The 26,286-nt window shown below is 52.8% G+C and overlaps 10 protein-coding genes across 10 annotated transcripts; 5 read left to right on the top strand and 5 right to left on the bottom strand.

Moving 5' to 3' along the window:
* Positions 1 to 106: 106 nt before the first annotated feature.
* On the bottom strand, positions 107 to 657 carry AYL99_04364 (hypothetical protein; the record flags this gene model as incomplete). Its single annotated transcript, XM_018835878.1, has 3 exons — positions 107 to 279; positions 331 to 431; positions 494 to 657. 3 exons carry the CDS (start codon positions 655 to 657, stop codon positions 107 to 109), a joined length of 438 nt encoding a protein of 145 aa, XP_018695528.1.
* Positions 658 to 1,189: 532 nt separating this feature from the next.
* On the top strand, positions 1,190 to 3,827 carry AYL99_04363 (hypothetical protein; the record flags this gene model as incomplete). The annotated part of the gene is made up of 2 exons (XM_018835877.1): positions 1,190 to 3,722; positions 3,823 to 3,827. 2 exons carry the CDS (start codon positions 1,190 to 1,192, stop codon positions 3,825 to 3,827), a joined length of 2,538 nt encoding a protein of 845 aa, XP_018695527.1.
* Positions 3,828 to 4,507: 680 nt separating this feature from the next.
* Positions 4,508 to 6,220, bottom strand: AYL99_04362 (hypothetical protein; the record flags this gene model as incomplete). The annotated part of the gene is made up of 5 exons (XM_018835876.1): positions 4,508 to 4,813; positions 5,019 to 5,108; positions 5,213 to 5,243; positions 5,346 to 6,155; positions 6,216 to 6,220. 5 exons carry the CDS (start codon positions 6,218 to 6,220, stop codon positions 4,508 to 4,510), a joined length of 1,242 nt encoding a protein of 413 aa, XP_018695526.1.
* A 250-nt stretch (positions 6,221 to 6,470) lies between these two features.
* Positions 6,471 to 8,661, bottom strand: AYL99_04361 (hypothetical protein; the record flags this gene model as incomplete). Its single annotated transcript, XM_018835875.1, has 7 exons — positions 6,471 to 7,344; positions 7,393 to 7,466; positions 7,521 to 7,997; positions 8,049 to 8,185; positions 8,240 to 8,311; positions 8,364 to 8,498; positions 8,547 to 8,661. The coding sequence occupies 7 exons, from the start codon at positions 8,659 to 8,661 to the stop codon at positions 6,471 to 6,473; spliced, it is 1,884 nt and encodes a 627-aa protein (XP_018695525.1).
* Positions 8,662 to 10,845: 2,184 nt separating this feature from the next.
* On the top strand, positions 10,846 to 12,526 carry AYL99_04360 (hypothetical protein; the record flags this gene model as incomplete). Its single annotated transcript, XM_018835874.1, has 6 exons — positions 10,846 to 11,221; positions 11,294 to 11,500; positions 11,549 to 11,887; positions 11,939 to 12,108; positions 12,163 to 12,384; positions 12,437 to 12,526. The coding sequence occupies 6 exons, from the start codon at positions 10,846 to 10,848 to the stop codon at positions 12,524 to 12,526; spliced, it is 1,404 nt and encodes a 467-aa protein (XP_018695524.1).
* A 1,518-nt stretch (positions 12,527 to 14,044) lies between these two features.
* AYL99_04359 (poly-beta-1,6-N-acetyl-D-glucosamine biosynthesis protein PgaD) lies at positions 14,045 to 15,703 on the top strand (the record flags this gene model as incomplete). Its single annotated transcript, XM_018835873.1, has 1 exon — positions 14,045 to 15,703. One exon carries the CDS (start codon positions 14,045 to 14,047, stop codon positions 15,701 to 15,703), a length of 1,659 nt encoding a protein of 552 aa, XP_018695523.1.
* A 469-nt stretch (positions 15,704 to 16,172) lies between these two features.
* AYL99_04358 (hypothetical protein) lies at positions 16,173 to 18,251 on the bottom strand (the record flags this gene model as incomplete). Its single annotated transcript, XM_018835872.1, has 1 exon — positions 16,173 to 18,251. The coding sequence occupies one exon, from the start codon at positions 18,249 to 18,251 to the stop codon at positions 16,173 to 16,175; it is 2,079 nt and encodes a 692-aa protein (XP_018695522.1).
* Positions 18,252 to 18,670: 419 nt separating this feature from the next.
* On the top strand, positions 18,671 to 20,695 carry AYL99_04357 (hypothetical protein; the record flags this gene model as incomplete). The annotated part of the gene is made up of 1 exon (XM_018835871.1): positions 18,671 to 20,695. One exon carries the CDS (start codon positions 18,671 to 18,673, stop codon positions 20,693 to 20,695), a length of 2,025 nt encoding a protein of 674 aa, XP_018695521.1.
* Positions 20,696 to 21,647: 952 nt separating this feature from the next.
* AYL99_04356 (hypothetical protein) lies at positions 21,648 to 23,249 on the bottom strand (the record flags this gene model as incomplete). Its single annotated transcript, XM_018835870.1, has 2 exons — positions 21,648 to 21,848; positions 21,939 to 23,249. 2 exons carry the CDS (start codon positions 23,247 to 23,249, stop codon positions 21,648 to 21,650), a joined length of 1,512 nt encoding a protein of 503 aa, XP_018695520.1.
* Positions 23,250 to 23,831: 582 nt separating this feature from the next.
* AYL99_04355 (farnesyl-diphosphate farnesyltransferase) lies at positions 23,832 to 25,401 on the top strand (the record flags this gene model as incomplete). Its single annotated transcript, XM_018835869.1, has 3 exons — positions 23,832 to 23,899; positions 23,951 to 25,202; positions 25,255 to 25,401. 3 exons carry the CDS (start codon positions 23,832 to 23,834, stop codon positions 25,399 to 25,401), a joined length of 1,467 nt encoding a protein of 488 aa, XP_018695519.1.
* Between the last annotated feature and the right edge of the window lie 885 nt (positions 25,402 to 26,286).

Genomic DNA, 26,286 nt, shown 5'->3' with positions numbered 1-26,286 from the left:
GAGAGCTACTGAAGCATTTGACTGTCGGTCCTCCATCACACCCACCACTTTGTATACCACAATCACGCAAAAAGACGTGTCCCCCAGATTTCCAGAGTTTGCTTTTTCATTCCTTGGTCGGGTCCTCATCCGCCTCCAGGATGCCCTCCTTTACCAGCTGTTCTGGCTTCGGTCGCTGCTGGATCTTATGCTCAAGGCTGTCGGCCCGCATGTGTCTGTCCAATGCTTTCTGGCTGGCTTGCAGAGCTGGGGCGGCGCTTGAGTCGGGGAGGATGTTTCCTATTCGAGTGTGAGAATGATGGCTACACTGCAGGATTGATTCACTCCTACGTTCGACCAATTCCTCGCGTTCCGGTCGCTTCTCGAGCTGCTTCCTTAGATTGTCCGACTGTTTCTGGCGCTCGAGTTCGTGCTGTTTCGCTTGCAGGGCCCTGCACACATAGTCAGGAACTGACTACGATTACGCCTTTGACAAGCTAATCTGTATACTCACGGGGCGGCATTGCTGTTGAGGAGGATGTTGCGATTCTTCAGGTCTTGAACATCCGGACGCTGCTGCAGGTGTTTCTCGAGAGAGTTCCGGCGCTCAATGGGGGAGATTGGACTTTCGTCAACCTTGAGATCAGGCGTGTTCTCTTCGTTCAACGCGTTAGACATGGTGCTAAGAGGCGGCGTTCTTGACTGCTCTGAGACTCGAGTATTAGGAGGGAAGGCTAGGAAGGATAGGTGCAGGTGGGAGCAAGATGGTCTTTGTCCAGTGCTGGCTGACGTCGGAGACCCTGTGGTCCCATGCGATTGGGCCCTGTTCTCACCTGTTGCGATGGCAATGGCCAAGCTCGGGGCCTGGAATGCCCTGCTGATCCCGCCAACTTCCATGTGCCACTGCTCAGCTGCCCCGCGGGCCTCACTAGCCCCTCTCTTTGCTGAGGGGAAGGGTCTGGCGCCGAACTTCCCGCCCCCAAGGCTCGCGGGATGAGCCTAGTGAGCCTAATAGGCACCGATGCCGCTAACGCACCTAGCTTCCCCCTTCTGCCCTCAGGTGCCACGCCTCAAAGTCGTGTCGCGTCATAAAATTGTACTGCTCGTTACTGCGCCTCGAGTCCGGTACTCAACTACACCATTTACTCCCCCTTGTTCAGCTCTCTGTCCTCATCCTCCTCTGGGAGTTCTCGTCGACGATGCCCTCACAATGTGGATTCTTGACACCAATGCCGATTTCTTCCAGGGAAGGCGAATGTGGCTCAAGCCGGGTCGGAGATACTTGTTTGGTCGGGTCAAGAAAGATGGCGTTATGATCGCCATTGATCACAAAACGGTCTCCCGACAACACTTCAATATCACTGTTGACCCGGTCAAAGAGACCGACGTCGGTCAGATCCACACCCGAACGAAGATACGGATTGAGGATCACTCCAAGACGGGAACGTATGTGAATGGCTCGCTGATCAAGAAGAAGGACCCAAAGAACGAGCAAGAACCGAACCCTTCGAGAGAACTGAATGATGTCGAAATCTCAATTCGACCAGGGAGCTGTCCATATGAGTTCACCCTCACCTGGCGCCCCTGCGTGCTCACTTTCAGCCTCCTCAAGAAAGAGATCAAGTCAGGACTTCTCAAGGCAAAGCAGGCAAGAGTACAAGATCTGGATATCAAAGCTGTCAGCGATTTTTCTGCCGAGTACACGACGCATGTGGTGGCGAACAAGAGGAACACTGCCAAAGGTCTGTTGGCGCTCGTCAACGCCAAGTACCTCGTGACCGAGTCATATCTTGATGCCCTTGACTACGCTGCCACTCCCATCACTCTCAGCCAGGAGGTGAATCTCTCTCCGCTGGAAAATGATTTCGACAGTGCCTGGCCTCATCCCAAGGACCATCTTCCTCCTCCAGGAAAAGAACCGACCATCAGACCCGCGAAATCATATGAGCCAAACCCCGCGCGACTCAACGTTTTTGAAAATTACACGTTCGTCTTCGGCGAGCAGACTCAGTATGACAATCTGCTCCCGGTTGTAACGAGTGGGCATGGCAAAGCTTTGCTGTTCAAGGCGGTGGATTTCGAAACCACAAGTGACGAGCTGATCCAATTCTTGCATAACGTGGCCGGGAATAAAGCCGGCCGCACTGAAGCTGGATCAAAAGGTGGTGTCATCTTGGTTCGGTGGCCTGGAAAGGAGGACGCCCAAGAATGGACGAACACTCTTATCAACGAGACTGCTTTGAAAATGGACCAGCGGGCAATTGACCAGTCTGAGTTCTTGGACGCTATTTTGGCAAATGACGCCGGACTTCTTAAACAACCTATCCCATTCGAAAGCACCAGCGATGGGAGAATCGCACCACCCCCCTCTGCAACGAATTCTCTTGTTCCAGGGCATGCCGGCGACTCCGCATCTAACGGAGCAGAGGACGCAGCGGCGGCGTTTCAGCCTTCACAAACGTCAGAGCCAAATGTTTCGCAGGTCAATGGTGCCGGAGGAAGCGTTGCAAGGCCGCTGTCCTTGCCGAAAGTCTCGCAGTTGACCAAATTCAAGAATTTTGACGATGGATTTGACCCTGATGCTGTCGCTGCTTATGAGGAAGACGAGGTCATGGAGGAAGAGGCGTACGTCTCCGAACCGGACGCACCATCCCAGTCACCTGTCGTCATCAAACAAGAATCGCCAGCCTCGTCGAGGAAACGACCTCGCTCTCCCACAGAGAAGCCACTCGACACATTTGCGGAGGAAATGGACGATCTCCTCCCTGCAGCTACGGCGTTAAAAAGACGGAAGTTGGCAGAAGCAGCCGCCAATGGGCGTAGCTTCGAAGCGGAGGACATTGAACCACGCGCAGCACCTGTGAAGAAGATTAAAAAGGAGCGAGAAATCGATGTCCGCGAAGCCGCCAGAAAACAACGGGAGGAGAAAGAGGCAGCCGCACGGAAAGAGGAAGAAGAGCTTGAGGCCATGCCGACTTACATTGAGGACAAGGCACCTGCGAACCTGGTCGACGTGGTCACTGTTGATCTTCCAGTACGTGATAGCATGAAGAAGGCCCACACTAGAGTCAATGGGGAGCATGGACCAAACTGGGATCCCAGGTGGAATGGCCGCAAGAATTTCAAGGGTTTCCGCCGCAAAGGCGATCCGGCCCAGCGAAGATCCCACGCCAGCAAAGTCATTGTGCCATTAGTCGAAGTCCCGAACAAAACTGGTGGACTGGGTGATCAGTATTGGTCGAGGACTGATGAAGAGAAAGAGCGCGAGAGAGAAAGGAGGCGTCGGGAAGAGGCGAGAAACAAACTCACAACGCAGAGTCAGACTCAGGCGTCGAGTGGGACCGTCCGCGGTCACGTCAACGGGAGATCGAGAACGAGGGTCGTCCTGGACGAGGATGAGGAAGAAATCGACCATGTGATTGATCTGGCAGACGAAGACGCTGAGCACGCATCGGTATCGGGGACGAACGCGGAGATCTCTCGTTTGCAGCGCGAAGCAGAGGACATCGCAGAGCATGAGATCGACCCCGACACGCCGAGACGCACCCGTGCCGCGGATCGCACTCGGCAGGCGAGCGAGAACGCCTCCGAAACGGGAGGAGACGACACGGCGCCGAGAGCGACGCAATCGCAGAAGGGAAAGAGGGCTGCAACAACCTCCCATGCCGAGACGAGCCGGCCGAAGCGTCAAAAGACTCTCCCTGTCACGACAGTGCGCGAGGACGACAGCGAGGACAATGACAGTGATGACTTGAAATTTCGATTTGGAGCCAGAGCACGCAGGGGGGGAGCCAGAGGTAGAGGGAGAGGAGGCAGGGTTGGAAGTTGACAGCGATGTTGAAGCTTGAAAGGCTCTTTCTCTCTCTCTCTCTCTCTCTGTGTGTGTGTGTATGTAAACCGGAGATGGATAGCTAAGATACACTCTCATGTATTATAAACACCTGAGGTTTACACTCATGGAGCGCTCAAACGCAACTAATCCAATATGAAGAAAGCAAGACATTTGAGCGCCGAACTCCATCATACTCGTCGACCGACAAGTTTCTTTGACTTACGGTATTAAATCCTCCTCCGTACAAACAACTAGCTACATATGTACTGGTTACGCGAACCAGAACCAGATGTATCCCGCAAGGCTGGATGCTCCTGAGTTCAGAGGCTTCCTGAGTCTCTCACCTTTCTCCTCTTCCCTCTGCCGCCCCCCTTTCTCTTTTTTTAAAAAAAAAACCCCCCACTGGCTATACTATCGGGAGACGGGATAATAGCTACTACTGAGAGCGTTGTCAACGGAAGACTTCGCATTGCTTTTTGCATTCCAATCCGATCCTATCTTGGACCGCCCTCGCTTGCTTGCCTGCTTGGCTCGTGGCCCGGAAAAATCATATGTAATCATCATCGTCACCCCTTGTATATAACTAACTAACAACCTCTCTCTTTCTGTTGGGAGGGATGCATAATCTCTTAATCTCTGGGCCCCCCTTCCTTCCTTCGTTTCTTGCTCCTCTCCGCCCCCGTCCTCTTCTACATTCTACCGCCAGTACGTCGGCCCCTTGGCCTTGAAGTGCGTCTCCCAGGCGAGGTCGAGCGCGTCGACGACCTCCTGCGGCAGCGGGCCCTTCTCGAGGTCGCGCAGGTTACTCTCCAGCTGGGCCAGGGAGCTGACGCCGATGATGATGCCGTCGTTGCCGCCGTCTTTGGCGAATCGTAGCGCCGAGTGGTGCACGCACCACCGCAGCGCCGTCTCGATCAGCGTGAGCCCGTGCTTCTGCACCGCCGGCTCGATCGTCTGCAGGGCGTCGAACGTCGAGTCTTGGAAGTAGCGCGCGCGGTACATCTAAAAAAGGCGGAAAGAGAGAGGGAGAGCCCTCAGGTCAGCCAGCAGCACATCGTGGAGAAAAAAACCTGGTCTAGGAGGGTTGCTGATCAAGGGGAAGGGATAGGAGAGGGGAAGAGGGAGTTAGAAGAGAGAGAGAGAGAGAGAGAGAGAGCGGGAGCATTGGCATAGCTAGCTCAACGCTCCCAAGGGGGCTTGACGGTACCTTTCCTGCATTGGCCACGTCTGCGAAGCGGCCTTCCTTAGGCACGTCGCTCTTGGATTTGTATTTGCCGCTGAACACACCGCCGGCGAGCTAAAAAAAAATACATGCATGTCTTGCGTCAGTCCGTGGCTTTGGAGCTTGTTTCTCGGAACCGTGTCGGTACCAAACGAAGGGAGAGGAGCAAATAGACTTACCGGGTTGTAAACCACCAAGTCGATCCCGTACCTGTCAAGAAAAGCACCTCACACGTCAGCTTTTTGTTGTTGTTCTTCAGTGGCTGGTCAGGCGTCTAAAAGCTGGGCTGGGCTGGGCTGTGATCATCCTCACTTTCGACAACAGGGAACCAGTTCCTTCTCAATGTCCCTCGTGATGGCGTTGTACATGGCCTGATAGATCGTGGGCTTGACCCAACCACGCTCGTTCGCAATGTTCCACACCTCGGCCACTTCCCAGGCCGCGAAGTTGCTCAGGCCCAGCTGAACGAATTTGCCCTCCTTGAACATCTCGTCGCAGCACTGCAGGGTGTCCTTGAACGGCACCGACCTGTCAGGGGCGTGGAGGTAGAAGATGTCGACGCTCTCCGACCCCAGCTCGCCCAGACTCTTCTCCAGACTCGCCCTCAGCTTCTCGGGGGCGTGGTCGCCGGGCTTCACGGGGTAACACTTCGTCGCCAGCGTCAGGCCACGGTCTCTCCACCGCGCCTCTCGTGTGAATGCCTCCTGTTGGCCCCCGATGTATCCCCGCGCCGTGTCGACCTCGTTGTAGCCCTGGGACTGGAAGTAGTCGAGGTTCTTGTTGTATTCTTCCAAGGTCGTGATGCGGCCGCCCTTGGACTCGGTGCCCGGGGGCCCGAACGTCATGAGGCCGAGGATCACGCGCGGCTTGTCGCTGTTGACCATGGTGGACGTGACGAGCGGCATCCTGCCGGTGGAGGGCGAGGCAGCTGGGGAGATGTGACGGGTGAGGGACGTCAAGCGGGCAGCCGTCTGGGGAGGTGGCAAGGAGGCTTGAGAACGTGCGATGGCGGCGCGAAACATGAGATATGGAGCAGCAGGAGGAGGGACTTCACTTAAGACAAAGAAGATAAAGAAGAAGAAGAAGAAGAAGAAGAAGCAGATACGATGGTCACGTTTCACTCTGGCGACATTGTGCTATCAGCGACAACCTGGAGATGCACAATTCCCCCAACAACATGACGCCATTGCCCATTGGACTCTTCGTTCTCCAAATCTGGCCGTGTTATTAGCCTAATGGGGCGCGGTCGGTATTCTCTCCATTACAAAAATGCCATCGAGGTGTGGTCATTGTCGTGACATATACATACATACATGCATGCATCGACCCGACATGTGAATCAAGGCACTCTTTGCCAATCGTCCAGCCATCAACTAACTCTCCACAAGGATGCCGACAAGTACCCATCCCAACACACCTCGACAATGACTCTCTCTCTCAGCACTGCAAATTGTAGTCTTCCTTGATAATCTGAGCACCTTTCTCGGCAATCATGTACACCGGTCCTTGGAGGTTGACATCGGGCAGCCGCGGGATGATACTGACATCGCACACTCGGAGGTTTTGCACTCCATAGACTCGGAGACGTGCATCTACCACGCCGCCGGCTGCCTCGGGGAGCATCTGACAAGTTCCACTTGCATGCCAGTTCGGGATGGTATTGGCCTTGATGTAGTCGAAGATCACATCGTCCGAGGCGTTTGCAGGAACATTCGCAAGTCCAGGCTGGACCTCTCCGTTGTTGGGCCCAATGGTGAACTGTGCAATAGCCGGATGTGCAAGCAAAGTTCTCAGGTCATTGAACGAGTTGATGGCCACAGCGCGATCAGTTTCATTCGCGTAATAGTTTGGGTCGATATTTGGGGCATCAAAAATCGATGCCGACTTCAGCGTCACGCTGCCGCGACTGAGCGCCACGAGCGGTGATGCCGTAAGGGAAATATAAGACAAGTTGGACTGAGGGACATAGTATGCTGACGAAGAGGTCCCTCCCGTTGACGAAGTGCCACCCGATGACGGGAGGAATGCCAGTCCGCTGGGGTAAAACTGGGATTCATACAAGAACTCGACGTGCGACTGGTTGACAAGTCCTACATCGAGCACAGCTTGCGCACCTATAGCTTGCAGGGTGGCATTCGACAACTGCTGGAAACCGTTGGTGATACCAGAAGGAGCGGTGTATGGCCCGGTTAAGGAATCGAGAAACTGCTGCTCGGCTGCTTCAAGTGTGGCATCGCTGAAGGCCATCGAACTCGTCGAGGCGATTGGTTGGACTTGGGCCATGATGCTGAAGACGCAGTGATCATTCAAACTATGTAGAGTTAGAGCAGTGTTCCATCAAGAAGGTTGAGGCACTCACTTCTGGCCCACGTTCTCGTTGATGTGCACTGGCTTGATCCCGTTCTGACTCAACTGTGCGGTAGGCCCGATTCCCTGGGGACGGATATTAGAAGGGAATTGTCAAGTCCTTCACATAAGTTGACTGACCGAGATCATCAGTAGTTGAGGGCTGTTAAAGGCGCCCATGGCCACAATAACCTCCTTGGTAGCATTGACCGTGATGAATTGTCCAGTCGGCTGATCGGTAAAGGTGACCCCCGTTGCGAGTGATGTCCCGTTGCTGCCTGTGGTGAACTGGATCGAGGTCACCGAGGCATAGTGGAGGACGTCGAGGTTCGTGCGGTTCTGTATGGGCTTATAGAAGGCATCATAGCTCGAGCTGCGTCTGAGCCGGCTGTCAAAACACCCCGTGCCTTGCTTGACACCCGTGTTGTTGCCAGTGTTGAGTTCATTGACGATGGGGATGCCGATGGCTTCACCAGCGCGAATGAAGCCGACGTTTGAGGGCGGCACGTACCCCTGGAATGCAAGCTGTAACTCACCATTAGAGTATGCAGTAGGATCCCAGGTCTCAAAGCTGTGATCGAAACTGTCGTTGAGGTTGGGCGGGTTAAAATGGGTTTGCTATGACGATCAGTTCTCTGATCTGCAGAGAGAGATATTGTGCACGCTGACCTTGACGCTCAGAGGATATAGATCATCCCAGCCCCAGCCGGGGTTGCCGAGCTCGACCCAATGATCGTAGACGCTGGCACTGCCCCTTCCATAGTACAGGCCATTAATGGCCGAACTGCCCCCAAGTCCCCGTCCTCCTAGCAGCACAGAGTCAATTAAATCTGTGAACCGGAGGCTACGCAGTCACTCACGGTGGTAGGGAAGGATTCGGTTGTTGAGGTTCTTCTGCGGCAACGTGTAGTAATTGTAGTCAATCGCGGTACCTGAGGTAAGGGTCAGCAGGGTTTTGACAAGAGTCCAGGGTGAGAAACTCACCTCCTAGGTATTGATTCCCGCCGGGGTACATATAATTCGCAACAATACCAGGTTCCGGACCTGCTTCTAGCACAAGCACCCTGATGTTGGGACATTCGGTCAAACGGTTTGCAATAACAAGGCCCGCTGTGCCACCTGCTTGAGGTAAGTAACCACCATCATGCCACCCTGTTGCTAGCTTACCTCCAGCGATGATGAAGTCGTATGTGTCTTCTATGCTCTGTCTCTTGATCTTTTCGATAGGATTTGCACAAGCTACACCTGCCAGAGCGGCAGTAATGACCGTTGAGAGATACATGGCACGGTCTTCAAACCAACAATAGAGATGGAGAGGAAACAGCAAAGGCACAGGTCAGTCCGCCAACTGCCACCGTATATATGTCCTCTGACAATCCCCGATGACATCTAAACTCACCGTTTTAGCCAGCTGAGGTCCATTTGTTCATGGTTTGATGTGACTGCACATACAGAGAACCTCAGGCCTCGTAAGCACCCTCGTGGTCACAATCCCAGTTTACGGGACGATTGGCTGCCATCTGCGTCTTTCATGGAAAAGCTGAAAGAGGATTTCGTCGATGGTGCTGCTCCGCAAGGCAGAGCCAAAGCACAACAGGCCTGGTACTTTTCGGGACTCGTTGAACATGTCATATTATGCAACAAAGCCTTGTTCTCACGCAGGAGCCTCTCACAAAGTACGAGATAAGTCAAAAGGATTGCTTACCTGCGAAGATCAATGCTTACCTTACCGGTTGCATTCCGCTTGATACAACTTGATATTGCGGAGAGCAAGGCTCTCCGATCATGTCTCCGTCACCGTCTTCTGTCTACTTGTCTGTGTGTTTGCTCATGAGTCGATTTCAGGTCGCGGAAAAGGGCTGTCCCAAGCCCCGTTGAGTAAGGCGCCCCAAGGCCTGTTCGCCTAGAACTGTGGACCTATGTTTGGTCGGTAAGATTGAATCCGTTGGACCGTATACTATCCACATTGTCCTTCCGACTTCCCAAGCTGGTCATATCAAGGACGTTGGTCGATCATTCTGACGGCCCAAAAAGAAAATCTGGGGTACTGCGCTGCTTGCCCAATCAGTGACTCAGTGTACGAGAGGTGGATGTCTTAGCAAATCCGAGTAATCACATACTCAATTGTCGCCCTCTATGACATTGATCTTCAACATACCGCGTCCATACCTGGGCAAATCCAGAAGCAGGCACCAACGCGGCTGGCCTAGCCTTCCAGCTGGCGACCGTCCCCAATGTAGACCATTAAGACCACATAACGGGGTTTCGGCAGCCCTCTTCCTTACACACTCATTGTAATTCTCGGGCTCTCGGTGAGCATGTCAGCCTGCAGGTAGACAGCAACAGAGTCGAGGGGCACTACCGGGAAAAGAGTAAGCCTCCCGTCAAGATTTTAACGGTGGTGAGACTGTGATGGTATTGAAGTGTCGTATTGAAGCAGACCTGATTCACATCTTGCAGCCATGGTCTCGTGTTACCCTTTCGAATTAACGCGCTGTTCTCAACAAGGCGTAAAATATCTGGCATTATCTTCCCCATGACAATATGGGAGCAAGGCCGATGACTGGTACAGCCACTTGGTAGATCTTGGACAGGGATGCTGATCTGCAGTCAACCCACAACCGAATCCAATGGCTCAGCTTCCATACTCATTCACGGTTCCACCCATTCACCTTGACGGCATTGTCAGGGCGACGACGCTGCAAGTTGAGGCTTTAATAGGCGGAGAGCCATGCAAAGCTGCACTATTGATACCACTTTGCGAGATCTAGGACTCCGACAGATGAACAACGATAAGGATCTTGCGGAGAAAGCCCCCCTGAGTGAAGGGACCGCACTTGTTGCGCATGCCTCTCGAAGTGAGGGAAAGAAGTTACCATGGGTACTAGAGTTACGCTTGGCCAAGTGGCGACTTCGCTTTTTCGTATCGTTAGATGTCGCTATCCCCCTTTATCTTGCAACCTTTTGTCCAAGGCTGTTCAAGCGCGGCGCTGTCGAAAAGCAATGCTCACCGTCTTTAGTAATTGACGGCTCACTCATACCCAGAACTGGACACTACCTCCCGGCACCGATGTAGATAGACACCCATGGGTTCGTATTGCGATCGCCTGGCGGGACGTCCCCATCGTATCAGACGTCTCGGTGAGAGGTTGTGTATCCCATCTCGGAGGTTCGCCGAATCCTTCCAAGAATGTGGCCCGACAGACGTCAATGTGTCGTGAGAGTCTGAAGACCCCGGTGCGGACAAAGTGGACAATGCCTGACGTACAGCTTGTAGGGATCCCATCGTAGACATATGTATTCTAATTCCGGAATTTCAGATTGTTTAGGCCACCCGGATAGCCACGTACTCGGAGGTGTCAGCAACCGTGAGATGAGCCGCGCTTCCCGAAGCAAAACTAATGCAAACAACACGTTGATCTGAATTTTGTCGAGGAGTTAGCTCGAAGCCTCAAGCACGCCAAAAATGTCTCTTGCCGAACATATCGAAAAGCTTCGGTCGATCCTGAGGTCCGACGAAATCATACTCCCAGGTTCACATCTGTACAGAGCAGAGTCTTTGCCCTGGGCGCTCCAGAAAGACCTGAAACCGGCCATAGTCATTCGTCCCACGACTCTCGAATCATTGAGCAAAGCATTGGCACACCTTTCGAGAACAGGCCTACGCCTTGGCATTCGAAGTCAAGGTATTGGCTCGGCTTCGGCAAAAGATGTCTTGATCAGCATGACAGCATTTGATGATGTCGACATTGACCGGCAAAACGAAATTGTGACGGTAGGAGCAGGACAGAGCTGGGGCCAATATTATGAGAAGATGGACAAGATTGCGCCTGATTATGCAAGTAGGTTGCCAAACTGAATGCCCATTTCTTTAGTTGGAAATAGTCAACAAGAGATCCTGACCCTGCTGGTAGCCGTATCTATTCGAACGCCCAGTGTGGGCGTGGGCGGAAGCATCTTAGGTGGTGGGTATTCCTGGCTCTCCTCAGAATATGGGTTGACCTCAGACCCGGCCAACCTGCTTGATGCCCAGATTGTCAAAGTCGACGGGACTGTCCTATGGGCGTCCGAAGATCCAGAATTGCTCTGGGGACTGAGAGGGACGTATGGTGCATTTGGTGGTAAGCTTGACTGGCTGCAACCATATCCTCATGCTTACTGTCGGCTAGTGGTCACTCGATACAGACTTCGAGCTCGCAAGTATGAGGCTCAGACCTGGGGCGGGTACATTTTCATCCCGAAGAGAGAACTGAGAGCTGTCGTCAGAGGCATTGCCGCTATGGATGCAAGGCCCCCAAATCCCAAAGTCGCTCTCTGTCTCTTTGTGATGAGGAAAGAGCAGTTGGCACATATGGGTGCCCAAGAAGACATGCTGATGGTCCTTGTATTTGATGCGCTTGGTGAAACACATGGGAGAAGTGACGATGGCTTTAGATGGGCGCTGGATTGTCCGGGGGCTGTCGACACAACCAAGATAATTGGCTTGTCAGGTATGGCCAAATTGCAAGGTAAGCCGTGTCCAGGATCGTGATTTGATCATGGAATGACGCTCTCGCCAGAAAATGTTGGTAAAGCCAAGGGTAGTGCCAACGTTTGGTGGGCTCCAATAGCATTAAGCAGGATCGATGAGGCGACACTTACTCGAGCGTTTGACTGGTATGATAATGTTGCTGCTTCACCGGGTTCAGTAGGAAAGCGAGCGACATTGTTTCTCGAAATTTTCACAACGGTAATTATGTCCTTGCTAGTTCGAGCTGTTCGTCTTCTCACAAGATCCCAACAGCGAGATTCTCTGACATCCAACACGGATTCCGCTTGGCCACGTCCTCAAGGCTTTCAGCACAAGATAACGATTGGCGCCGGGACGGATATTGGAGAGCCCACAGAACAAACCGAAATGGCAAGGAGGCTGGTCAAAGATGGTCCAAAACAGATAGTGAACACGACACGGCCGATTCAAATCGTACCGAATGCAATGGAAGACTTCCATGACCCTGTCACACAGGTGAGACGATTCAAAGAGCGCCCACTGCAGCTTTCTGACGGCAAAATCACAGGTGTACCGCGAGCATTACCCGAGACTCCAAGCCCTGAAGAAAAGATATGATCCGGACAATAGACTTGGAGGACCTATTAAATTAGTATAAGCCTCTTGAAACGAGATTTCACATGAGAATCGTCGGGGCGAGGGCCAATGGCTCCGAGTTGGCGAAATTCACCTCCAGGCTTCTTCTGCGTACATTACCGCACTCGAATTTCTGCAAATAATGGCGCTTTTGCTGTACGAAACGACTCAGTGGAACCAGACAATTCGGTATCTTGGATCGAGGATGGAATCAGACGTTCTCTACCAGAGCAACCGGTGTAATCATGTCAAGGGAAGGATAGTCGAGCCGGCTCCCTCAAAGCACTTCACCCTAGCTTACTCCGCCAGTATCTCATGCTCTCGATCATCGGGCCCTCCCCTGGCGTTGTTGTAGGAGCATCCGAGGAGAGCTCCTAGACATCGTAGATCGTGGGTGCATAGCGAGACCTGTTGCTTCTGAATTGATAGAGTTGAAACTCGGCTCGAGGACTGTGCCTGCGGGTTAGGGAAGATTGAGCACTGTTCAGAGCCGTTGCTATGTCTAGACGACGATCACAATTGTCATCTGCATCTCCATTCTCAGATCAGAGTGTTGACATCTCCTGAGATCCACGTCGAGGTAGCTAGCTCGGAAAATTTAGAAGTAGCAAAAAGGGTGAAGTTACAACAAAACCATGTGCGAGGTCTTCGAGACCTAAGGTGCAGTATCACGTGCCACGTGCCACATGCGCCCGCAATCCCTGACTGCAGCGTTGTGAACGGTCGGAATCTCGTAGGTGAAGTTGCATGAACTGCTCATTTTGTCCTTGTGGCCGATATTGAAAAATTTGTCAATGATGAAATCCCACGTTCCAGTCATGCTTCCCCATCGCACGGCAGGTCCTTGCTGTCACAGCACCTCGAAAGTCGAAACGTTGAAGTGACCTCAAACTCAAACCTCTCCGTCCTACAGCACTTCTTCGCAAACGATCTTTGAAAGAGTGAGACTCAAAGACCGTGTAACAATGTATCCATCAAAAAGAGGTGGCCCGAGGATTGCGCCAAACATGATCTGATCAGAGGCTACAATCGCCGGTTCGGAAATTCTCTCAACAAAGCGATCAGTAATAAAGGATGCCCAGCGAGCCGGGCAGACGAAAGCGCACGGGGGTTGGTCTAAGTGAATTAAGCCTAGCCGGGTGGGATTTTGGGTGGGATTCAGGGTCCAGTCTAACAAGCCGTGCAAGCCTACTGCGTAGTGACCACAGTAGCTGGAGCCCTAACTCGCCTAAACCCCCAATCGGCTACCCCTGTCCGACACTTGGTGCAGATGATGGAAGCCTTTGACCTCAATTTCTTAGGAGTATGGTGCAATTCCCTCAGCATTCAACAACCATAGGTGAATCTGACGATAACGTTGCAGACGACCGTCGACGCCGTCCAAGGCCTTCCTATCAGGGCGCACGAACCGTCCCACTGCAAACCAAGACCGCCACGTATCGATTGCAGACCGACTGCGCCTGATTCTGTGCTCCCCCACCGCAGGCCACTGACCAAATCTGGTGACCTTTTATAGTCCTGCCTCCTCCCAACCGCATGGATGACACCATCCGACAGCAGCGACTCGTCCGGGGGGGATCTCATCTATACGCCTCCCGGAACTGAATCACCTTTACCTCTCACCTCCGCCTCCACCGCGCCCTCCAAAGCCCCCTTACGTCCTTCGAGCCCCTTACGATTAAATTCCCTTCCCCCAGCAATAAAAGACGAATTCCGGGCCGATCGACAACACATACGAGGAGTACATTTCAGTCTGAATGACGAGCCTATAGCCGACAGAGGAGACGACGACGACGACGACGACATGGACGGGAGGACGTCAATGCACCGGCCTACGGGTCCAGAATCGCATGAGCCATTACTAGGAGAAGACAAAAAAGCAAACACCAGAGGTCGACTAGAGTCACCAAGTCTCCATGGCTCATCCAGACCAGCAGCCTCATCTCGGAGGAGCACATTCCGCTCGCGGTCACCATCATACGCCCAACCTGAAGACATGGTACGGCGGAAATACATCTATGCCTCCTTCTTTCTCATTCTCTCACTCATCTCCTTTGTCGTGCAGACGGAGACTGCAGTGTATATCCAACACGAACTGAAATGGGACAAGGCTTACTGCATGATGTACTTGACACACGGCTCCTGGATATTTCTCTGGCCGGTCCAACTCATGTTTCTCCGGATACAGAAACGGAAACTCACCTGGACTGCGTTCTGGAGAAGGCATGTCTATCTCCTCCGCTCGACGGCACAGATGGTCCGCTCTCAGGAACTCCATCTCTCAAAATCCACCATCTTGATCTCCCCCTGGCCCTACATGATCAAATCCACCGCCTTCATCACTACGTTTCTCACTATGGCTGGGGGATCGTGGTACGTTGCAGTCAACTTAACCTCGCCGTCCGACCTGACCGCGATCTACAACTGCTCCGCCTTCTTCGCCTATGTATTCTCCATTATGCTCCTCAACGACAAGCTACGCTTTGACAAGGCCCTCTCGGTCGCTCTCGCCATCATTGGCGTCCTCGTAGTCGCATATGGTGACAAAGACGACACCACCCCGGGACCTGGGACGTCAAATCCTGGTGCGGAAAAAGGATTTGGTACAAAGCTTGTGGGGAACATTATCATTGGCATTGGCTCGGTCGCATACGGGTTTTACGAAGTTCTCTACAAACGCTTCGCCTGCCCTCCTGAAGGCACTTCTCCGGGCAGGGGGATGATCTTCGCAAACACATTTGGCAGCATGGTTGGATTTTTCACTTTGACTGTTCTCTGGATTCCACTCCCCATCCTCCATTGGACCGGTCTGGAGACATTCGAGATTCCCAGCGGCCAAGCAGCCAGATTGCTCGCCGTCTCCACCCTTTCCAACGCTGTCTTCTCCGGCTCTTTCCTTGTGCTCATGTCCCTCACCTCGCCGGTCTTGAGCTCGGTTGCCGCACTCCTCACGATCTTCTTGGTGGGCATCACGGATTGGATCATAACGGGCAAGCCGCTTAGTGCGGCGGCACTCTCTGGTTGCGGCTTGATTATCGTGGCGTTTGTAATGCTCAGTTGGGCCACGTATCGGGAAATGAGAGAAGAACAATTGAAGAGGGAAGCAGAGGAGGAGAATAAAGTGTTTGATGACGATGACGACGAAGATGAAGAAGGCGATGACGAGCCGATGTCAAGTAATAGAAGAAGGGTCAGTTGAATGTGCTTTGACGAGTCGGACTGGTCCCACTCTTGTATTTTGCGAGGTCCAGTGCTCTTTGCTGATGTTTGGCGGGCGCAAAGCGGGACAATCTGGAAGCGTGGCTAAAACGGGATGCCACGAGGCCATGCGGCCGTGCATTGAAATGGAATTTTCTGGATGGAGGATGTCACAACCACTCCGCAGCTGGGCCACCGAGAAGCGTGGTTCATGCCCCAGTCACAATGGACATGGAGGCTCTTTGCGTAAATTTGCATCTGCAGGCGTCCGGGACTACACTATATAGGTCAACTTACATATCCGTCCGTTACGGGTATTGGTCAGACCAGCCAAGCTGGAGGTCATGTATACCCCGAGTGGGAAGGTCTCCTGAGGATGGGGACTTCAAGTCTGAACATGAATTGCCTATTGCTATACCGACGTCATTTCTCATGAGCCTGTGTATCAAAAAAGAAAGGGTCGTGAAATCTCATGTGAAAAAGAGTCTCTTCTGCCTTCTCCCGCCAGCCACATCCGGCTCTATCAGATTGCTGGAGGGGGCTTTTCTCTTGGACTTCGTTCCATTGACAGACTTCGGCCGATCTAGCACAGGTACATCAGGCGATGCTCTGCTAGAGGCTACGACAGCCGATCCGTTTGCCTCTGCCACGACCTCTTTGATCGTCTGCCGCGAGAGACACAGATCGATGTGGCTGTTAAAGTCTCTGTCGTTTGCTGGCTGCGGGAGTTGGCAGATTGGACAGTCCCACAGTGCTTCTTGCTTGTGCTCTCCTTTCGAGGCCGATGCAGCAGCTTTATTCAACACCCGTCCATGCTTGCTTTGTGGTGATGCAACCGGCGAGTTCGGCTCGCTGCCATACTTGTACTTGCCAAAGGGTTCGTGCCAATCTGCCGTGGAGACGTAGACACCCGATGAAAGGATATTCGGATCTTGGTTGGCCGTAAGATCCTGCTGCTGCTCCTGACTTAGACGCTCTAGTTCTTCAATTTCCTCTTGTCTCTCCTGACGTGCTGCTTCTTCGAACTCTGAGTCCGGCCAAACTTCCCATCCTGCATCATCCGCTGGCTTCTCAGCACAGGAGTTGTCGTTGTTTGATTTGCGGCGGAAGAAATCAGTGCCCGCTTTCTTGGTGCTGACAAGGTGGGTGCAACGTAGTCCCATCAAGCGGAGCCGGAAGTCTGGGATCTCCTTCTCGAGTTTGGCCAACATCGGTAGGCTGTAGTTGTACAGATCATCTGCAAGGTGGACTGCCTTTGGAGTAGCCACTTGTCGTGTGAAGACTTCGTAAGTGTGTAGTTTGACCTTCAGGACCAGGGTCCGGCCTTTGACCTCGACGCGGACCATATCTTTAGCTAGTTCCTCTGCTGTGTGGCGAAGCTTTTCGCGAAGTTCTTGCTTGTTGCTGATGTCGCGGAATGTACTTTCTGTCCCGACACTCTTTCGCTCATACTCCTCAGCGGGCTGTACGACCGTGCGTCCAAGGCCCAAATAGGTTTGCATCAGGAACTGGAACGCCTTCTCTCCAAAGAGCTTGTAAAGGTATGCCCGCTGAACGTAGATGTCGCCGCATGTCCTAACGCCAATGGCGTCGAGCTCTCGCTCAAAGACACGACCAACACCGTTGACTTTGCGCACCGCGAGTTTAGACATGAACGACATGACAGCAGCTCGATCGTTTGGTATTCGAAATTGCCCATTGGGTTTATTCTTATTGGAACAGATCTTGGCCAATTTCGCATTGGGCGCAATACCGGCTGAGATTGTGATCTTGCACTTCTCGTGCACCTCCTTCCGGAGTTGCTCAACTGCAGCTTCCGGTCCCATCTGGTGAGTATTGCAGTACTCGGTGATGTTCATGTAGGCTTCGTCGATGCTGGAGCTCTCAAAACGCGGGTCGTATTCTGCGAGAATGGCTCTCACCTCTTTTGCCTTGGCTGTGTATTTGTCAAAGTTCAATGGTAGACAGACCAGCTGAGGGCAGAGTTTCTTCGCCACAAATCCTGCCATGGCACTGCGACAACCATACTTCCGAGCTTCGTAGTTACATGTGGTAAGGACACCCATCCCCACAGCCATGGGCACCGTCTTGAGCTCAGGTCGATCAATTTCTTCGACAGCGGCGTAGAAGGCATCGCAATCAATGTGAACAACATACTGTGATAAGTCTCTGGCTAGTTCGAGGGCTGCAATGTAGTCATCTGCCCGGCGCAGGTCCGTCTTGAGGTCCAGCTTCTCCAATTGTGCCTTTTGTCTGAGAATCCGCTCAATCTTTAGAGTCAAGTTCTTGTCCTTGACTTCTTCGTTGTTGAAGAACTTGGAGCCTTTGGAGGCCTCATATATGATTTCAGAGACCCTTTTCTGATCGACCGCATCCTGTCCGGCTTTGGTCAAGGAAGGACCAAGAAGATGGTGCTTCAGGGAATGGTGCTGAGATGCTTGGAGGGAGGCTTCCTGGGCCTGCGGGATCTGGTCGGGCTCATCTTGGGTATTATCTGTGTCCGGGTCAACATGTATAAAGAGGCCATCATTCTCGTCATGTAATGTCATCTCAACACCACAGGAATGGCATCGGGCAGCATAGCGGATGATGCTGCTCTCGGTACGGAGTAGTCTGTCGTGTCGTTAGGGACGGGACGCGACAGGGAAGGGCGTGATGGGGGACGTGTTTAGCGGCGAGTCACCTGCGCTCGGTGACGAAACCAAGACCCCAAAGCTAAACCCATTGCGGTATCCTACTGCAACGTGCACCGGGAATCTCAAACAGCTTGTTGACATTCAATGTGTGGAGAGACATCGTCTGCACGCACCCAATGTCCACAGACACACAGAGCCTGCTCGCTAACTTGAGCCGACAATAATGGTCTCTGTTAGGCCTCACACATATATCTTTCGCTGTCATGCGAGAGCGAGAGCGTCCGCAGCCACAGTCAATCCCTCGTTCTCGACGATCGCCCCTCCCGACCACGATGCCCGCCGATAAACAAACCCGATCTAACACCTCGAAACCACTCACACCCGCCCTCAGTGCAAATTTCCGCACGGTCAAAAGCCCATTGACACCGAGGGTGGTGGGTTCTGCTGCGTCTTCCCCCAACTTGTCTTCTCGCAGGGACCCTTTCGTCAGGTCAAAATCACCTCCCAAACCCGATCAGACCACGACACCCCTAAATGGAAACATCACTCCTCGGTCTGGTGCGAGAAAGTCACGGGTCGGAACAGAGTCTCCTCTGACCCCGGCACAACCGAGGGGAACAGGCAACGGCCAGAGGTCAAGAGCGTCATCGGGCAATGAGTCGTCGAAACCTACTGGGGGTGTCATGCGAGGCCTGGGCCTCACTAGCCCACGGCTTCCTGCGAGTACAGGTACTCTGTCAAAAGCAAATACGTCAAGTTCTACGCCGGCAGGGGCAATCCATCGACGGTTGTCCGCCGCTAAGAGCATGGTAGAGGGTGACAAAGATACCACGTCGAAATTCTTCCACGCGGACGAGGTGAGGCCCATTGTTGGATCCCCAGAGCCTGATGAGGGCCACCGATTTCCCCCACGGCCAGGGCACTTCTTCGTCGGGTCACCACCGCTAGCCAGAGAGAACGTTAGTGGGAAGGAGAACCTCGATGATAAATTCTTCAGGGCAAACGATTTAACTCCACAAGTACCCGCTCGGCGTAACGTCCTTCCTCACATCTCAACAGAGAGGTTGAACAGCCCGGCCATTACAACAGCTCCACACGGCTTTCGAAACACCCCGCCTCAATCACCAAACAAAGTTCACAGAGGTATCCTAACAGAACCCACATCACCCCGAAAACTACAGCCTGGCCAGGCGCCTTCTTCGCCGGGGCCTCGAACGAGTGCCGAACGTCCTAAAAGCAGCTCAGGCAGCACGACCACATCTCAACCGACACCGAAAGGCCATCGAAAGTCAATCAGCGCAAGCTCCATAGGTTCGCCCGCTCTCAGGAAACTGAGTAATACCAGATCACAACCGCCCCAGCCGCTAGATCTCCCCACCGCTCCTTCAGTGTCACCTCGGATTCACGGGAATGGCCTTCTGTCTCCGGAAACATTGAGTCCCAGATCTATCAGCCTCGCATCGACGAACACCCTCCCAACCTCTGTCACCAGCGACACGGAATTTCCAGAAGCTACAAAGACGCCGAGCGTCTCCGGGCCGAGTTCAGACTCTAGAACAGACCTCACAAGCGCCTCGCAGTCTCAGTTGGATCAAGCTGCTAACGCCCGCCGGGAACGCAAAGTTCTCGATTTAGAAATCTCAAATTCTTCGTTGCTGGCCATCAATAAAACCCTGGAGCGTGAACTCCGCAAGCAGACAGGGGAGCTAAGAAGATATCGTCGACTGTCACGTTCAGGGAGATTATCTCTTGCAACGACAACACGAACAACTTCTGAACAATCTAATTTCACGCTCGGCACGGTCACGGAGTTTGACGATGAAGATCGTCAATTTTCAGACGACAATGACAGTGACCTAGATGATCTCGATGACGAAGCTGAGTCTATGCTATCCAACGAGTCAGGTTCCATGCTGAGTCCTTCCATTCAATCGCGCCAGCGTGCGAGAGACGAGAAGAGACTGATGCAGGATCTCTCGCGCCACCAACAACTCCTTATTGATTTCCAGAAACTCAGCCAAAGCATCAAACGGTGCCTCACCTGTTCGGAAGAGCTCATTCGAGAAGGCAACAAGGCCTTGGATTACAGAGTGGGTATAGGGGATGTGAAGCTGGGAGGCAGAGTCTTGAACGATGATGAGCTGGATGAAAGGGGTTTGGTGAACGGGGCCGAAGAACAGGAGGCAAGACAGGGCCTGTTAAGTCCCAGCGTCACCAAGGCGAACCTGGATGAAGCCCAACTTTGGGGAGTTGGGCCTCCTCCAGCCATAATTGCCAGCGAAGTGACAGCGATGCCTTCGTTGGACGAATTATCTGATATATTGGATTCCGTCAGCGCGCAGTTGGAGGAGACCTAGACTGGCGCCGGTGAAACTTTTGGGCTGGACCCACGGAAGACAAAGATTCTTCCCTTACGACATAATGACCCCAGACTGCATTGGAAGCCGGATTACGTGAAGAGGTTGCTATTTTCCCTTTGTTGTGGCGGGAGTTTCTGCTTGGTGGCGTGCTTCAGATTGTCGGAACCCTGCGGTGTCCCCCGTTGTGTATAAAATGATACCCCCCCAATCATCGCTGAGTCTTTTTGTTGTTAATGGCGCACGAAGGGAAGCGAGATGGGGAAAGAGAGAGAATCGAAAAAGGACCTCACCTACAAAATTGCCGGTGGGCTATATAATACAAATACCTCTCTGATCGTAAATTATAAATGGTCGAAGAACGCCGGACAAGAGGAGGGACTAATCGATCATCAACACATATATGTACAGAAGAACAGACCCCCGAAAGATTTACACCACCCCTTTCTCCACCTGTTTATTGAAGAATCTACCGTAGAAGAGACGAAGGAATCTAGCGAGAAGGAGAAGGAGGGAGGAGAGAGGCAGAAAGAGTAAAGAAAGCATTTGGTATCTATTCAGCGAATCAACCCGCGATCGAGGTGGTTTAACGTAACGTAACGGCGACGAACAGCACGCTCCCTTGCCTGTATCCCGTCCGATCCCATCTCATCCTAGCCATTCGTCGCCTCGGCTTCCGTCCTCCGCGATGCAGACGCGCTGGCAACCCCTAATTACCTCTAGTAGTGATAGTATTTGTGCAAGCCGAGAAGAAGCTTTGGTCCAGGAAGCATTCGTGCGGTCAGAGATGTCTGGCCAACCGAGCAAGAAAAAAGCATACAACCCACAAGCAGCAGACCGGTAGCAGATGGTCGAGTCGACACTCCGAGGGAGTTGCGCAACTTCCTGGAAGTAGCCGCCTTTATTCAATCCCGGTTTGCCCTGGGAACATTGACCCTGGCCGTCGTCACACTCACGCCGATGTCGACTGTCGCGGTGACCCCCCAGCGGTAGGCTCCTTATTGCCTCCGAAAAAGTGTCTGTGCGGTTGGTCGGTGTGGTTGCTGTCTTTCTGTTTCTCTTTTTCCTTTTTCTTTTCTTGTTTCTTCACGGACTCGGCCATTAGTTGCTCAAAAGCCATGAAGTCGCCTTCCTCGTCCGGATCGCGTTCAGCCTGAAAGAATACCGTCGTTAGCATCAATGTCAGAGTCATTTTGAGATGAATGTGTGCGCCATCTCAAGCGTCGAACGAAGGAGGGCTCACCTTTTGGTAGATAGTCCCGCATAGGACCAAAGCATGTGCTCTCTCTATTCGTTTCTCCAATCTGACGTTCTTATCGTTCAGAATCCGGTCACAGACATCCCTCAATACACCCTGGATCTCGAATCGGGAACCCCTCCATGCAGCTGCAAGGATCTTTCCCGTGACTTTCCTCTCGTACTCCGCTTTCTTTTCGTCAGTCCAGTCGGCGCCACCCTTTTCTTCCAATTTCGCCATTTCTTCCATTGTTAGTTGGGCGTCAATGGCTGAGGAGATGGTATTCCACGTGTCTTTAGCCAGGGTACCTTTGTCTTTTAGACGGGAGAAGAAGCCTGAGATGCCGAGGAACTTCTGGGATTTGAGGAACGAGGTGGCTTTTTGGAGGTATGTCTGGCCGACAGCATGGAGGATTTCAATGCCAAAGGACTCCATTTTGAGATTTTCGACTTCAAGCCTGATCTTTTCTTGGAATGCATGCGTGACTTCGGGGCTCTTGTCTGTTTCTGTCCACACGCTGATGCGGTCGATCAATTTCTTCGCGAGAGTCTCGACTCGTTCTTCTCGCAGGCGTCGTCTCTCGCGTTCGTAGGCTTCCAGCTTCTCCCTCTGTTCTTTGGTCAACCCGCCACGTTTCTTCTTCTTCTGCAGGTCCTTCTCTTCCTGGGTCAAGCCCGCGGCGTCCATCCGTGCATCTTCTTCTGATCGGTCCATGATGGCTTGCTGGCCAGCGTATCTTCTCTGCGGCGTGGTCGTCCCAGACGATCTGCCAGTGGACGTCGATGGCTCCTCCCCGGAGACATATGGCGGAGGCGGCACAGGGGTGCCCTCTTGTGTTGAGGAGGGTTTAGCTTCAGTGTCCTTTGCGTTTACACCTGCAGCAGTTGCCTCTTTTTCCTTCGCTTCGTGGATGTTCAGCTTCTCTTCCGCATTTTTAGAAAGCTCCTCTTCCTCCATAGCCTGCATTGTGATGTCCATGGTATGCGTGAGATCTTTCAGGAGGGTCAATTCGCCGATGAGGTCGACAAAGGCATCACCGCCAAAGATCATGCTGAAAAACTCAGCGGGATCCTCGAACCCTTGGCTGGGCATGGCCTTTTCCTTGCCATATTTGTCGTATGCGGCACGGGTGTCCTTGTTCGACAGGACTTGGTAGGCTTCGCCGACGGCTTGAAAGCGAGCGTGAGCAGTTTCATCACCGGGGTTCTTGTCAGGATGTGTGGTGATGGCGAGCTTCCTGTAGGCTTTTTTGATTTCCAATTCGGAGGCATCTGGTTTGACGCCCAGAGCGTCGTAGTAGGAAGTGTCGACAACCATGGTAGCAGGCACAGTTTCAGACGGAGATGTACGGAGGTTCCTGGCTTACAAGCTGGCTGGCATGGGACGGAGATGTGTACGGTTTATATCGCAGCCTTTTTGGCTCGTGAAAGGGCCGCCGTACCCGTTGGTCGCCGCAAACACGAAACTCAGCACAAGGGGGGTGAAGTCATAGGCACTAACAGTGAAGTGATGCCTGCAGCTAAGCCTCTTGGGTGCCACAGTGCCACTGTGGCTATGACTGCAGACTGCACCTGGGCAACCTGGGCATCAGCTGGTTCGGCAAAGGTCGCCTAGAGCTCATTCGGCATCGCTTCTCTTGCTAATAAATGAGTCCTCGGGTAAGGATCGTGCCATTCGGATATGCTAACCTCCACACACAAAAACACGATGGTCTAGTTCACGTTGACCGCGGGTAGTTAACCAGAACTCGCCTCCCCTTTTTCTCTTCTCGATCATGGTCGCTCGTTATCACTCCTTAGTGTCTTCCAACCGTCTGGAGTATTCAACCGTCAGCTAGGAACGAGGGGAGCTGTCCGCAAGTCCACTTGGAGCCTGCATTGAACCCAAAATTTCGTCACCATGGTCAAAGCCAGCGAAGTCTTGTTCTACCTCTTTCACCCGCAGCAACTGCGCTCCATTATTCAATGGTGAGGCGAGGAGGATGTTCATGTTGCGCGTAACCACTGACACCTACTCAGGAAAGTCTGGCACAACCCTGTCCACGAACGAGATGAATCGAAAGAAACCGAATCCACGAAGCAATGCTTCAAATACCTGAACTTGACGAGTCGCTCGTTCAGCGCCGTGATCCAAGAGCTCCACCCAGAGCTCTTGCTACCCGTTACTCTGTTCTACCTGGTCTTACGCGGCTTGGACACCATTGAAGACGACACCTCGATCCCCGTCAAGAAGAAAGAGCCAATCCTGCGCAACTTTGACGAGGTCCTTGAGATTGATGGTTGGACTTTCACTGAGAACAGGCCAGAGGAGAAGGATCGCGAACTGTTGCTCAATTACGGATGTGTTATCGAAGAATTCAAGAAGATTAAACCTGCGTATCAAGTTATCATCAAGGATATCGCGAAGAGGATGGGTAACGGAATGGCCGACTACTGCCTGAAATCTGAGAACAATCAGTTTGCCGTGATCACCTGCGCCGAGTACGACGAGTACTGTTACTACGTGGCGGGACTGGTTGGTGAGGGCTTGACGAGAATGTTCGTGGAGAGCAAATTCGGAAACCCAGCTCTACTCGACAGGCCCAATCTTCACAAGTCGATGGGGATTTTCCTGCAAAAGACGAACATCATCCGAGACGTGCGGGAGGATTTCGACGACAAGAGAATATTCTGGCCCAAGGAGATCTGGTCGAAACATGTGGACAACTTCGAAGATCTCTTCAAACCCGAGTACAAAGAGCAAGCGTTGAATTGCAGTTCGGAGATGGTGTTGAACGCGCTCAACCATGCCGACGAATGTCTTTACTTCATGGCTGGGCTTAGGGAGCAGAGTGTATTCAACTTTTGCGCGATTCCACAAACCATGGCGATCGCGACGCTGGACCTCTGCTTCAGGAACTACACCATGTTTCAGCGCAACATCAAAATCACAAAGGGCGAGGCCTGTCAGATTATGATCGAGTCGACCCAGAACCTTCAGGTGGCGTGCGAAGTGTTCCGCCGACATATTCATTCCATCCGCAAGAAGAATCGGCCGCAGGACCCGAACTTTTTGAAGATCAGCATTGCATGTGGCAACGTGGAGCAGTTTATCGAGTCGATATTCCCGTCCCAAAAGGTGGAAGAAATTTTGGCCAAGAACAAGGCCGACGAGGCTCGGGCAGCCCTTGCACAGTCAGAAAAGGAAGCCTCCGATTCGAGGGGGTCAAAGGAGACATTTGCCTTGTTCGGCGCCGTGATCCTGATGCTCCTCTTCATTGCTCTTACCATGGTGAGTGGTTCCCTCGTTTTGATGTTACCGGTTTAGTACTGATCCGACCCAGGGTGCCGCTGCGTGGCTTATGGGTGCCCGATTCGACGTGGCCTTTGTGGAAGTGAAGAAGTCCTGGGCACAGATCATCAGCGGAGACGTCTTCAAAGGACCACAAAGTGATGCTTCAACCGCCACGGCCAGTCATGGCGAACTATGATTGTTTGTCGACAGAGGAGTGCTTGTACCGAGGATTTACCCGCGGGTATTGGCGGCATCATCAAGTTTTAGATTCAACGAAACAATGTCATTCCAAAAGCATATTGAACTCACGAGATCAGACACAGGATTTATATCTCTCCAGCACGGATGTCAAATTGCAACTCAGCCGCTCTCATTGACTGTTGTTGTGCCGAAGATGTGCTAAAATCAAAATCGATTGCTCAAAACTGACAATTGACAGGCCCGAGAAGAAATTCTTTGAGGCGTCTTGTTACCTTTGAGCACACATTGATGCGTCTACTGCGTACGTAGGTGGTGCAGCACAGTTTCTGCCAAAAGGCTGCGTGCAAGACTTGGACGGTGCAAAGTGAGTATGGATGACGTCGTTGGCGGTGGTTAAGCACCCAACAGCAGGGGACTGCCAATTGCCACAGCAATAGGCTTGCTGTGCCTAGGAAGTGCCCATAATGCCAGGGTTTGTTTGCCTGTGCTTGTGCTTCTCTAGCCTGTGGACGCCCCCCTGTGTTACCTACGACCACCCCTCCCCTCCCTCCACCCCTAAATTGGTAGTTGTGTTCCCGATGGGGCCCAGAGGAGCCTAATCGACGTCATGCCCCTGCTAGGAGAATTCTCCCCGCCCTGGCAAAGGCGTTATTCGTTACAACCCGACAACTTCCCTTTGGCCCCCTTGTTCCTTCATCCTCCTTTCGCCTTCTCCCCCGGTCTCAACGTCTTCCCCTTCCTTCCTGTCGTTGGCGTGCTGACTGGTTCCTTGTCTTGGGGCGGCGAACAAATAGTGACTCTCTGTGCTCACTTCTGCCCCTTTCCAGCCGCCAATGAGGAGAAAAACGCTCATCCCCCTGCCTTGTTCTATGTGTATCCC

The sequence above is a fragment of the Fonsecaea erecta genome, assembly GCF_001651985.1.
Source record: "Fonsecaea erecta strain CBS 125763 chromosome Unknown Scaff3, whole genome shotgun sequence".
Classification (NCBI taxonomy): Eukaryota; Fungi; Ascomycota; class Eurotiomycetes; order Chaetothyriales; family Herpotrichiellaceae; genus Fonsecaea; species Fonsecaea erecta.
Note: the sequence above shows the minus strand (reverse complement) of the source record. Positions and strands in the feature narration are given on the sequence as shown.